The 13,998-nt window shown below is 40.5% G+C and overlaps 1 protein-coding gene across 14 annotated transcripts in view; it reads right to left on the bottom strand.

Annotated features, from left to right (window-relative positions):
- The window catches only part of AFF3 (ALF transcription elongation factor 3), a 597,234-nt gene that overhangs the window by 201,006 nt on the left and 382,230 nt on the right, over positions 1–13,998 (bottom strand). For all 14 annotated transcript variants that reach the window (XM_054678053.2, XM_054678052.2, XM_054678050.2 and 11 more), the window contains one exon: positions 6,131–6,211. In XM_054678053.2, coding sequence (XP_054534028.1) covers positions 6,131–6,211 — 81 coding nt within the window. The remainder of the gene's footprint in view (positions 1–6,130; positions 6,212–13,998) is intronic.

Genomic DNA, 13,998 nt, shown 5'->3' with positions numbered 1-13,998 from the left:
AAGCTATTAAAATAAAAAAAATTTAAATATGAAAGACTTACACAAGAATGCATGAATAGGAATGTTAAAAAAAAAAAAGGTAGCAGGACATAAAATCCAGCAAAACTCCTTTAAAATTTTGGCACATGGAACAAAAATCCATTGAAATTGAATGAACTTCTATTACATGGCTTAATGTATTTTACCAGAATTTTGTTCCACGAGTATAGGCTGTTATGGGGTAAAGGGTGTCATTTGATGTGACTTGTGTTATATTCAAATCCAAGTACTAATGTCTGCTTTAAAAAGAAATTCTACTGAAACAGTATAAAATGAGCCAGTCTGGTGGGCAGAGGTTGGGTAGGAAAATTGAGACGGGAAGGGATTCCCACTCTATTAAACAGCCTGAGTCATATGCAGATGCCTAATAAACCTCTTTCAATTATGGTAATAATGAGCTATTCAACTGAAGAAAAAGAACAAGCTCAACTCTCACCCTGAGATTCAGTTTTTGGAAATGATTATATGAAGATGAAATATCGTTCCTGAAATGGACTAACATATCATCTGTAAGAATGATTTTGGCCTATTTTGGATAGATGCTGTCACTAAGAAGACATCCACAATTAAATCCCCCATGTAGATTGGTACGTTTTCCTTCTCTTCAAGGGAATTTAAGAGTTTATATCTGGACATAAGTTAGTTTTAACTTTGGCACGTGAAAAATACTTTGAGTCCCATTTAGTTAATTCTGCTGTCTGTAGATCTGGGCCATTTGGTGGCATCTGTACTAGGGAGGGGAAATACACACCATCAAATGGACAAGAATGGTAATTGACATACTTTCCAGCATTAAGCTTATTTAAAAAGAAAGAAAGAAAGAAAAAGAACAGAATTTTTTCTAAGACTGTTAACACAAAATAGAATTATTTTATTTACTTATTTATTTATTTAGAGATGGAGTTTTGCTCTTGTTGCCTAGTCTGGAGTGCAATGGCACGATCTCAGCTCACTGCAGCCTCTGCCTCCCAGGTTCAAGCAATTCTTTTGCCTCAGCATCCCAAGTAGCTGGGATTACAGGCACCTGCCACCAGGCCCTGCTAACTTTTTGTATTTTTAGTAGAGATGGGGTTTCACCATGTTGGCCAGGCTGGTCTCAAACTCCTGGCCTCAAGTGATCCACCTGCCTTGGCCTCCCAAAGTGCTGGGATTACAGGCATGAGCCACTGCACCCGGCATATCTTATTAATTTTTTAGAGACAGGGCCACATTCTGTTACCCAGTCTGGAGTGCAGTGGCACAATCATGGCTCACTGCAGCCTCAAACTCCTAGGCTCAAGCGATCCTCCTGCCTTCGTAGCTGGTACTACAGGCACGTGCCGCCATGCCTAGCTAAAATTGTTAATTTCTTGGTATGTCCTAAAACCCACAGGATGATTGTTGATCACAAGCAGAGAACCAGAGATGAGCTTACAGATGACCTGAATTAGGATTACAAACCATACGATCATGTATCCCATAGATAGTAAACTTTAAATTTTAACTAAAACACCTGTGTGATTAATAACAATTATTATTTCTTTTTTGTGTGATAGGGAGTGAAGAGAGACTTCAAAATGGTTGAAATAATTGGTATAAAAAAATCTCTGTGGAAGTCTTCTGTAGGAGAGGCAAGAATAAAATCAAAGACTTTGTCCCTAATATATACTCTCATGTTGCTAGCTGATGTTTTCTTGGTGGTACATTGAAACAACAACTGCTAGTGCCAAAGTAATTGGCTATAATCCCAGTGTTCTAAACTGTGCTACTCTGTGGGTACAAATAATGTCCCATTATCATTCTTACCGGCATTTGGCCAGCCTGCTTGTGGAGGGGTCAGCTACCTTACCAGGCCACTCCCACATTTTAGGTCCTCTTATCAGACACCCTGATAAGGTGTCTGCTGGCAAACCTCGGGTCCTGGGGCTGCTGCTTTCGAAGGAGGACTGTTCTTCCCAGCCAGCTGCAAAACCCCAGGGGCCCCACAGGCTATGCAGCTCTCTTATTCTTCACAGAGCCAGAGCAAGGCTGGGTCCAGAACAGAGGGAGACCAAAGTTCCTTTCTGCAAAGGGACCACACACTGAAGTCCTTTCCACTTTTGTGTCTCCTGCTACCCCATCCAGATACCCACATATGTGTAGCTTCTGTCTCACCAGCCTTCTCTCCCCTTGCAAATGTCTTCTGTAGGTAGGTGCCTGGGGAGGTCCAGCCCCATCTGTGCATTGGTATTGTCCCCCTCTGGGAGCACTCTACTAGGCCTGCAAGATTCTCTACTAGGCTTTTTAAGGGTTACAGAAGTGAGTCCAGCAAGTTAGCGGTGGAGGTGACATGTGTACAAATCATTAGAGCCCAAGGCTGAAAGTGATGTGGTGACTGCCACTCCCAATACTTCCAGCTGTGTATCCTGTTCTGATCCCCTCCCCCTGGAATGCTCATCCTGCTGCTTTCTGTTTCCTGCCTGGCAAACTTCATTCTTCCTTCGAGGCTCTGCACAGGTAAACTCAAGGGTTACCCTGTGCTTTGAAACTTTCTTGACTCTAATGTTTTTGCTACACTGTGTCATACTTCCATTACAGTAATTATTTTTTCAACAATGACTTTAAAAAAAAAGTATAAGTGACAATAACACAAACCGTACATATTTAAAGTAAACAATTTGATAACAAGTTTCACATGAGGAAGGCTACCATTATTACTTTCTTGACCCAAGGATGGCTCTGTAACACCTATTCATTGAAGAAAAATCAGCAAAAGTGTTAGCTGCCAGCCCCTGGAAACCACCATTCTCCTCACTGCTTCTGTGTGTTGATTTTAGATTCTACATATAGGTAATGACATCTAGTACTTGGCTTTCTGTGTCTGGCTTAGTTCACGCAGTACAATGTCTATGCTGTGTGTGTGTGTACACATATGTGTGTGTATGAATAATATATGATGTATCAGAAATGTGACTATAGTTAACAATGAGGGTAGATCTTTAGAAATTTATTAGGAGGTAACGTTCTCATCACCAAAAAGAGAAAAGAAAATGGTAACTATGTGATATATAAAATGGTAACTATTGATATATTAATTAGCTTGATTGTGGTGATTATTTCACAATATCAAAACATCAAGTTGTTTACCTTAAATACATACAATTTTTGTCAATTACACCTCAATAGAGCTAAAAAATGAAATTTTTGTACTAATGATTTAAAGTCTCAATTTTACCTCAGAAGTCAAGTCATTACTTGCACTTAAGCATCTACATGAAACAAAACAGAACAAACTGGTACAATATTTTTGGAAAAGTCGTAATAAACTATGCTTTGGTATGTGCCCAATTATATTAAACGTTGTACTTATACCATGATACCTACACATAACAAAAATGTCTATGATTCTATTTTGGGTCTGGATTATTTTGGCTAGATTACGTGCAAAGATTGTAAGCATTGTGCATTTTATTCTAAGGATGGCAGGATGCCACTGGAAGTACACACTGAATAAACTGTTCAGTTAAATTCCCCTGTACTCAATGAAAGGGCTAGAAGCCTGGGAACTTCACATGGGTTCTGATGTCAATTCCACCAATGAGATGCCACATTTCATTCACTGAGGTGTTGCCTACAAAGCCTTAACTATTTACTATCTGATCCTTCACTGAAAAAGCTTCTTGACCTCTGATTCGAACAATGAGTTCTTGGGAAAGAATTAGATAAACATGTCGAAAAACAGAATAGACAGTCCGGAGACAAATCCATGTATTTATGAGAAGCTCAACTGTTGACATAGGGTATTTCAAACCAGTGATGGGGGGAATGGGCTATTACACTGATAGTATTATAATAACTTACTGACCATTGAAAAGAAGAAAACTAGAATCCTACATCGTAACATCCACAACTAAAACAAAGTATAAAAGAATTAGAATAAAATAGAGGACACTGTTAGACTATTGGAGCAGGAAAGATCTTTTTTCTCTGACATAAAAATTAAACACTTTGCTAGTGTAAAAGCACATAAAAAAGGTTTGCAAGAAAGTAGTTGTATCATATATAATAGATAAATGAATAAGAGTTAAGGAGTTCCTACAAATTAGTTTTTAAAAAGTGGCAATGGGTAATGAACAGGCAATTTGCAAAGGAAAAACAGTCAATGCTCAAGCTTAGAAGTAACTGGGAAAATGCAAATGAAAACAACAAGATATCAACTTTTCATTCATCATACAGACACACTGATAAAAAACCCAGATGATAATAATCATTGGCAAAGATATGTAAAAAGTACTTTTTTTTTGTCTTTTTTTTTTTTTTTTTTTTTTGAGACAGGGTCTTGCTCTGTCACCCAAGCGAGAGTGCAGTGGCGTGATCATAGCTCACTGTAGCCTCGACCTCCTGGGCTTAAGTGATCCTCCTGCCACATCAGCGTCCCAAGTAGCTGGGACTACAGGTGTGCCACCATGCCTGGCTAATTTTTTCATATTTTTGTTGAGATGGTGTCTCACTATGTTGCCCAAGCTGGTCTTGAACTCCAGACCTCAAGCAATCCTCCTGCCTTGGCCTCCCAAAATGCTAGGATTACAGGTTTGGGCAAACACGCCTGGCCAAAAGTACTCTTGAAACACAATCCAAAGTAACTGTGGCTTCTGATGCCCAGAACCACAATTCCTACTCAAGGTATCCTTATTAGAGGCATTCAAAGAGGCATTTGATCTAACAGTGTTTGTAATAATAACAAGCCATACATAATCTCAGTGTCCACTGAAAGGAATTTGATTAAATTATGGCAAATTTATACAAAATATTTTGCTGCTGTTTTGAAGAATGAAGAAAATCTCTATATATTCACTTGAAAAGGTCTTCAAATACGTTTTATTGTAAGAAAAATCAACTCTTAGAATGGAATTTATCTTTGTGATAACAGCATGAACAATTCTTTCAATAATTCACCTTAGAAAGCGGTGATATTGACAGTTATTTACTTTTTTGTTTTGTTTGTTTTTGAAACAGTCTCCATCTGTCACCCAGGCTGGAGTGCAGTGGCACAATCTCAGCTTACTGCAAGCTCCACCTCTCAGGTTCAAGTGATCCTCCTGCCTCAGCCTCTCAAGTAGCTGGGATTACATGCATGCACCACCATGCCTGGCTAATTTTGTATTTTTAGTAGAGATTGGGTTTCAGCATGTTGGCCAGGCTGGTCTTCAACTCTTGACCTCAACTGAGCCACCCGCTTTGGCCTCCCAAAGTGCTGGGATTACAGGAATGAGTCATCATGCCTGACCAGAAAGCTGTGATATTGATATTTAGTAACGATACATATTGTTGAAAAAAATCAACTTTTGGAAAAAATGCTCTTACTATACAACTTAGGAATTGGAAATATATATATATTTTTCCATATATACATATTTTCTATATATAATGCACAGGGAAAATGAAATGGCACATAAACTCTTGATAGTAATCTCTGGGTAGGGAAATAATCTCTGGCTTGGAGTGCCAGGGATGTTGAGATTTTGGTCTCTTCCCATTTGTATAATTTGATCCTTCATAATGAGTATGTAGTATGTGTCAGTTATTCAAATCAAAGAACGCCTATTAGACTCATGTATATAGTCATTTATTTTGTGGCCAATTTTTTGGTGTGCTTTTCCTTAGAAAATATAGATATCTTTTTTTAAGTCCTAGAAAATATCTTAAGCTTTAAAAAAGATATTCAGGGAAATTAAATACCACACGTCTTCAATACTAAGACATAGATTTTAAGATACATCATTAATTTAATAATAGCTTTTCAGAAAAATCCAGGACATACAATTTTATACATCACATTGAATGTTTAAAATGATTATAAGATGCATTTCAACTTCATGAATGTTTTTTAGACAAAATGATAATTACAGCAGTATCACATTTTGCAGAGAAGTGTAGGTAAGTAAGATTGGAGGCTTGATTCTCCCCCTCTCATAAATGAATAAGTATGTGCTTGCAAATTGTGAAGGATCAGATTCACGTGCCTCTGGCAGGAATATTTACAGAAGAAAAGACAATCACGGGTAAGCCCACTGCCCACTAGAAATGCCTGCATGAGTGAAACATATTCCTCCTGAGGGATGCAAGATCTCACCTTATTTGGAAATGGAAATTTGGTTGGTTCCACTTTGCCAGGTGCTTGAATAGCAGAAAGTGGTGGAAGCCAGGTCATCTCCTAAAGGACGGGATAAAAACAAACAATATTGTGATACAGACGGTATTTAAAATCAGCGGTATGTAAAGCAGCTGTACAAGTGGGCCTTCATAAGGCAGGGAAGGGTTAAAAAATGTACAAAGGCTGAAAGAATTTTAAAAAAAGATGTGAAATCCACTTTTATGATTTCATTTCCTAATTTTACCAATTCTTGACTCCTTGGCTCTCCCCATGCTCCCTTTATACCTTAAAAAAGTTTGCAAGGCTGTCCTATTTTCACTTCATTTAAGGTCCTGAGTAAAGGGACAATCTAGTAGCAGAAGTTCTATGGAAAATGCCACATGAAGGGGACTCGGACTTGATCCCACAGAATTCACAGGGTGTCTCCAAAGAAATGCATAAGGTACTTTTAACTTTATGGATCTTTATTAGAGGAGTTATTTATACAATTAGAAATAAAGTATCAGTTCTCAATAAGGCCCACACATCACTTTGGTCTTCATAAAATGTCATTCACGGAGAGTGAAAAAACAAATCACGCCTATGAAATACAGAGACAGAATGGTGTCATTTCTTATAACACAGTACTAAGAACACAACATGAGCTTAACATGGAATAATTTCTCATACACTTTTTGACACACTTTCTCTAAGCCTTGGGAAAGGGAGAGAGGGAGGGGTTGTTTTATTCACTTCCAGTATTCACCTTCAGTTTCATCTCTGGAAGGGAGTTCCAATCAATAAATGATTACAGAATTAAATTGATTTCTGATGACCAGGATGCCAACTTGGTGTTTACGAATTAGACCTGAACCCTATTATTATTATTATTATTATTTTTTGAGATGGAGTCTCACTCTGTTGCTCAGGCTGGAGTGCAGTGGCGTGATCTGGCTCACTGCAACCTCCACCTCCCAGGTTCAAGTGATTCTCCTGCCTCAGCCTCCTGTATAGCTGGGATTACAGGTGCCTGCCACCATGCCTGGCTAATTTTTGTATTTTCAGTAGAGATGGGGTTTCACCATGTTGGCCAGGCTGGTCTCAAACTCCTGACCTCGGGTGACCCGCCCACCTTGGGCTCCCAAAGTGCTGGGATTACAGGTATAAGCCACTGCGCCTGGCCGAACCCTATTTCTTGATTTGCCTGCACTTCCAAACCTAAGCAAGCACAGAAGCAGTGGTCGATCCATTTTCAGAAAAGTGAGAAATTCTCTCGCTTGAGGTGAGGACATTTCCTTACCTCCCTTTGGCGGGTGGGTGTTGAAAAGCGATTCTGTCAGGCTTTTGGAATGAAAGAGCTCTTGGGAATGGTCAGGCACCTTCTTTACTTGGGTCATTCACCTCCCCCAGCACCTCAGATAGTGCAGAACCCACACAGGAAGCCGTGGGAGGGCGAGTGTGTTCAAAGCCATGCGGGAAGGATTTACTGACCGCATATCATCTCTCCCACACCACGACACGTGACACAGACAGGAGGTAGGTTAGGCACATACACATTCCAGGTGTCCCTTCTCCATTCTGCTGTTACCAACCAATTGTATACAGTTTTATACATCACAAAGCAAAGCAAAGGCGGATCCAGTGACCCTTTAAACTGTCCCTCTCTCCTCCCATCTCTGCCCTGCTGGTGCCTTGGTCTCCCTTTGAGGAGGCTGATAAGCAGGACTGTCAAGTTTGTGTCCACAGTAGCATCTTTGTCCATGGAGTCAAGGAACTATTTGTCATTCTCAGAGTTGGGCCACCTTGTCTAGGACCTGGTCAGCTCTTACCCAGAGTGTTGCTACCCGATTAAGAAAGCCATGAAGACACAAGTGGGTTTTCCATACCTTGGCTCCCCCATAGGGCCATCTCTCCTCTACAAGGTTTCTGATTTTACCCTTCCATTTTCATTACTGGAGAGGATATGTGATTTTGCTATAAGTGGCCTCAAATCTTCTGTAGAGAAATTATTCATCAATTACAAACTATTAAACCAATTGTCCTTTTCCTCTTCTGTTGACTGTCTGATGTGTCCCTGAGTCCATCCCACGGCTAATCAGCCACTCAATAGCTTCCTTTGCAATCACTCTTTTGCTTACACAATTTACACCGTATGATCCTCAGGGGACAACATTGAGAAGTACAAACTAATTACTCATGATTAAACATCAGACTTACACATACCACCCTGGTATGTCTATGTTAACTTTGCATACAGACTCCCTCTGTGTATCAGAATGCCTCACATTTGTGCAATTTTTCTCTGACTGTAGCTAAAATCCAAAAAGATAAACTATTATTTCAGTGTGTCCTCCAGCAACTCAAGAATAAATAAAATGAAAAGTCCATAAAAAATGAGTAACAGTACTTTCAAAAGAACACTTCCTAGACCAACAGCTTCTTACAACTGACACTTTCAGGTTCAAATCTGTTTAATACACCGTTTATCCGAGAGTGGAATAGCAGACAAACTTTGAGATACCACTAAGCTGTGATTCTTAAGGGTGGAAACTGTCCTCCTGATCTTTGTACCTTAATCAGGGTCCATCCCTGAGCACCCACTCATTCCCTGAACATTTCCTGAAAACTTACCATTGGCAGGCACTGTAACTGTGTCTTATGTACACGAAGTGCTCAGTTCAGCATCTACTGAATTTGAAAGTTAGGGTATCGGCTCTGGCTGTGTCTATTATCAGTCTTTCTTCTCTAATTCCAGCTATGCTTGTAATCAATCTTTCCATTTCTTTCTTTCTTCCTTCCCTCTAACTCACCCATTCATTAATCCAATAACCACCCAACCTCAAAAGCAATATCCACAGAAGGCAGATGACACATTCTCTTAGCTTGCTGTCCTCATGCAAATACCCCTTCTCCTTTGAAGCTCTTGCCAGGTGGTTTTGGACCCTCACTAAAGATGAGCTGCGTCTTTTTCTGTCCACTCCACCCCTTTAAATCAGACTAATGGCTCCCTCCAAAATTGCCTCCTGCCCTCCCTACCTTCATGATATTTTCCTATTTTTTTTTTTTTTTTTGAGCTGGAGTTTTGCTCTTGTTGCCTAGGCTGGAGTGCAATGGCGCGATCTCAGCTCACCGCAACCTCTGCCTTCCAGTTCAAGCAATTCTCCTGCCTCAGCCTCCCGAGTAGCTGGGATTACAGGCATGCATCACCACACCTGGCTAATTCTGTATTTTTAGTAGAGATGGGGTTTCTCCATGTTGGTCAGGCTGGTCTCGAACTTCCGACCTCAGGTGATCCGCCTGCCTTGGCCTGCCAAAGTGCTGGGATTACAGGAGTGAGTCACCGTGCCCGGCCCCTGTTGGTTTTTAAAGGCAACTGGGCAACCTTATGGGCACCCCCAAGCATTTCTTTTCACCTTCTTGACATGTTCTTCTTCTGAGTCCATCTCTGCTCCCCTCAAATTTTTGGCTTCACAACCCTGACTTTAACTCTGATCTTTGGACTTCATCTTGAAGATTCAGAATCTTGGCTTTTCCCAGTCTACTCTGAGCCAGCTCATTCCAGGGAATCGCCAAGTCCTATTTCTCATCCGGTAAAAATCGGCATATTAAATTGCTCTTGAAATTCAACACCCAACACTAGCCACCTTGCAGACATCTTAGCTGGCTTCTCCTACACAAGGGGAGAATCAATGGTAGGTCCATAGAAATCTGGATCAAGCCCTCATGTCTCCAATTTTGGACCAAGCTCTCATTCTGGCTTCTCTGATTCTATGCTTGGGCTCCTTAGGAAAGGTAACTGTGCACAATGGTGGGATACAGAAGTAGGACACGGACTTCTCTAAACTTGGGCCCTCCTTTCCTTCTCCTTTGAGGCTCTTGCCAGGTGGTTCTGGATCCTCATTTAAGATGATCTGCATCTTTCTCTGTCCACTCCACCCCTTTAAATCAGCCTAATGGCTCCCTCCAAAATCGCCTCCTGCCCTCCCTACCTTCATGTCTTTCTATTGGTTTTTAAAGGCAATTGGGCAATCTGGTGGTGGCTTGGGCCATGTGGCTTGGGCAATCCTTGAATTCATTCCTAGTCTGTTCCTTTTTCTGAGTTCCTCAGACATTCTTTCCACATTGGTGATTTTTCTTGAGCCTCACTTTGATCCCTGCTTTCTCACAACAGGTGACCCTGCCTCCTATGGCACTGAATAAACAAAGGCTCTTAAGTGTAAATGTTTCCCAAGGACAGACCTGTGGGTGTTCATTCCTGACCCCGTTGCCTTCCTTCTGGTCTGACTGGAAGAGGCATGAGTTCCAAGCTAATACCTGCCTGCACCCTCTGTCTGTTACTCTGTCCTTGGGGATCTAGTTCCATCAGTATCTCACTGGTATTGGTTTAACATCAATCTTTCCTTCTCCACTGGCTTTTTCCCCCAAGACTGACAAATGATCTCAGGCCTCGGCCCTTCCTGACACTGTATTCCTCCTCCAGCTGATCTTCATTTCTCTATTTCTCTTGATAGCTAACACTCTCAAAGAAGTCTTTATACTTGCTGTTTTGACATCCTCACCTACCATTTCTATTTTTGACTTAAGATTTTTTGTTGCAGATTATACACATAAGAGTCCATATAATATTGTGCATGTGTGTGTGTAAGCTTAAGATTAATGAAACGAATACCTGTGAACTCATGACCCACCTTCACATTTCCAAGACCTTAGCAACCACTTTCAATAGAAGCAGCCCTGACATAACTCCTTCTGTTGTCAAGGGCATTGGATTTCCTTGAATGCTCATTTCCCCCTGACTGTCTTCCCCCGTGGCTCCCACGCTGTCCTCCTGGCCCAGCTCCACTCTCGGAGATCTCATGCTCATTCTTTTTTGCTGCAACTTCTTTTCTCTCACTGTTCCTTGGGTGTTTTGTGTTCAGCCTTCCTCTCACTACCCTTCTTTCCCTGGCTGATCTTGCTACTGTGGCTTTAAAAACCATGTGGTATGCTGGTGATGCCTAAAAGCACATCCAGGTCTAACATGCCCACTCTAGATGTCTACTGAGCCACTCAACCTGGGTGCTCATGAGCGATTCAAACTCACCATGTTTAAAGCTAAACTTACACACCACACAAACTTTTCTTCTTCTTGTACTTTATATGCTGGTTAATGGCAGCAACATCTATTAACTCTTCAAGTCAGCATACCTGGAGTTATGCCAGATTCCTTCTCTTTCACTCCCTCTCTCATAATAATAACAATAATTCTCATTTATTAAGCATTTAAAATATATTATGCACGATTTTAAATGCTTTATGTGATTTGCTTAATTCTCATACCCACCCTGAAAGGTAGGCTTTATTATTTTCTTACTTTATAGATGAGGAAACTAAGTCACTAAAAGGTTAAGTGATTTGCTGAAGTTCACCCAGCAGCTGGACTTAACCATATCCTGGGCTACCTCTAAGTGGATCCAAGACCTTGTATATTCTAGCTAACTCCTAACTCCAGCCTCTCAAGCTGAGATTCCCTGAATATACCATGCTTTGCACATGCTGGTAGCACCTCCCAACCTCCTATTGTTTGCTGGGTTGTTTACTCATCAGTCAAGACCCAGCTCCATTTCCTCCTTTGCTATGAAGTCTTCTTTGGCCAAACCAAGCCACCGTTGACTCAAGCTTCCTTTGTGCCACATTTCCCACGTACAGGTCTCTTTTAGAACACTTGTCCCCTCTATTGTGGTTACTTGTTTATACATCTGTGCCTCGCCTCTAACCTGTGATGAACCCCTCAAGGCTGTATATTTTTTGTCTGGTGGCCCAGCACCTAATACAGAGCCTGGAGCAGAATGGGTGCTCACTTCATTTCTGAACAAATACTGAATTGAACATTCAGCATTGAATCTCTGCAGTGTGTCTACCTTTCTCTCCTTTCTGTTACCTGAACTGCCACCCTAATCACACCTTCATTATCTGTAACCTGAAGTACTCTTATAGCATCCTGATTGGTTCTCTGTCTTCTGTTAGCAGTCCACCCTCCACACTGCTGCAAACTCAGTTTTCGTAATTCAGAAAAACTTCACTGCTCTAAAAATCTTCACATGCGGCCGGGCACAGTGACTCATGCCTGTAATCCCAGCACTATGGGAGGCCAAGGCGGGAGGGAGGATCACCTGAAGTTAGGAGTTGGGAGACCAGCCTGGCCAACATAGTGAAACCCTGTTTCTACTAAAAATACGAAATTAGCCAGGCGTGATGGTGCGCGCCTGTAATCACAGCTACTCGGGCAGCTGAGGCACAAGAATCGCTTGAACCTGGGAGGCAGAGGTTGCAGTGAGCCGAAATCATGCCACTGCACTCCAGGCTGGGTGACAGAGCGAGACTCCATCTCAAAAAAAAAAAAAAAAAAGCTTCATATGCATCATCACATCACAATGATGATGATGATGGCGATGGTGACACTGAAGATGATGACGGCTCCTATTAAGTTTTAGTTTTCAAAATACTTCCCCATGCATTTTGTCACTTATGCCCAATCTTTAACGCAACAATTGCCATCTCCATAGTACAGCAAGGAAGTTAAAGCTCAAAAAGATTAACTGATTAGTCCAAGGTCACTCAGTTCCTAGGTTTGGCCAGATAACTCTTTACTCCCAGTCCAGTATTTGTTTTCCACTCTATTGCATTTACCCTCAGAATCCTCACCCTAGTACCCAAGACCTTCTACAATAAGGTCCCAGTCTTCAGCTTCATGCCTTTTTATTGCTCTACAAATACTCTACCTACAAGAAAAACTAGCCTCTGCTTTTACTTACACCATCCCCTTAGTGTGTGAATACCCTTCCTCATATGTCTCTGGGTCTCTTTTTATCCATTAAGGCTCATCTCAAACATCATTTGTGTCTTGAGGCTTTTGCAGATTTCCCTTCTATGCCAATATAATAGGACAGTTCTCTGCTCATGCTCCTCCAAAGCACTTATTTCTTTTTCTCTTACATTCTGTTTTGTGTTATAGTTTTATGAATATGTACTTCAATCTACACCCAACCATTTATCTCTCTTTGAATGCTCTTTCTCCAATGTAAAATAAAAGCAATACTTAGGAATCCTAATAATCTCTTTTAAGAGCGTTCAGTTTTACTAGGCATAATCCCCAAATAGGAATTCTAATAATCCCTTTCAAGAGCATTTGGATTTACTAAACATAATCGCCTAAAGAAGTAATATAAATTTCCTCTGAGAGGGATATTATCTACTTATCTTTGTGGAGACTGGAACATCTTACATAGTAAGTGCTCTATATAAACTTGTTGAATTGAACTGAACATCCACATTTCAATGCAAACTTGCTTGCTAATTTTGCTTTAATTATAGCTAAGTATTTCTGTGTGATTTTTCCATCTAACAAATTCTACTAACTACATGAAGGAATAGTAAAGAAAATATGGTTACTTAAAGCATTCAGGTCTGTAAGAATTTCCAAAAACTAAGAATTATTTCTATGATTTTAATACATTTATAATGTAATACAAATACAAAATATGTAATATACATACAAAATGTAATTTATGAGGTACAATGCTTTTATAAGATTGATTATCCATTACATTAAAATTTCAAAATTGCATGGGAAAATCAAGGGCGAATGGACTATCCTGATTTCCTCTTCTATCACTTGCTAGCCTCCTGAGCTTAGGCAAGTCACATGCTCAGTAAACTACCGTGATTTCAAGCTGTGGACTTTACGATCAATCAGATCTCAGTTTGTGGTAACTTACAACCAGAGGAAATGGGGATATAACTATCCTATGGTTTAGTCATAAAGATTAAATGAGATCATACATACATACATATATAAAGAAACTAGTATAGTTCCCCTCCCATTTAAG

Source organism: Pan troglodytes, chromosome 12 (genome assembly GCF_028858775.2).
Source record: "Pan troglodytes isolate AG18354 chromosome 12, NHGRI_mPanTro3-v2.0_pri, whole genome shotgun sequence".
Lineage (NCBI taxonomy): Eukaryota > Metazoa > Chordata > Mammalia > Primates > Hominidae > Pan > Pan troglodytes.
This window is presented reverse-complemented; position numbering and strand designations above follow the sequence as displayed.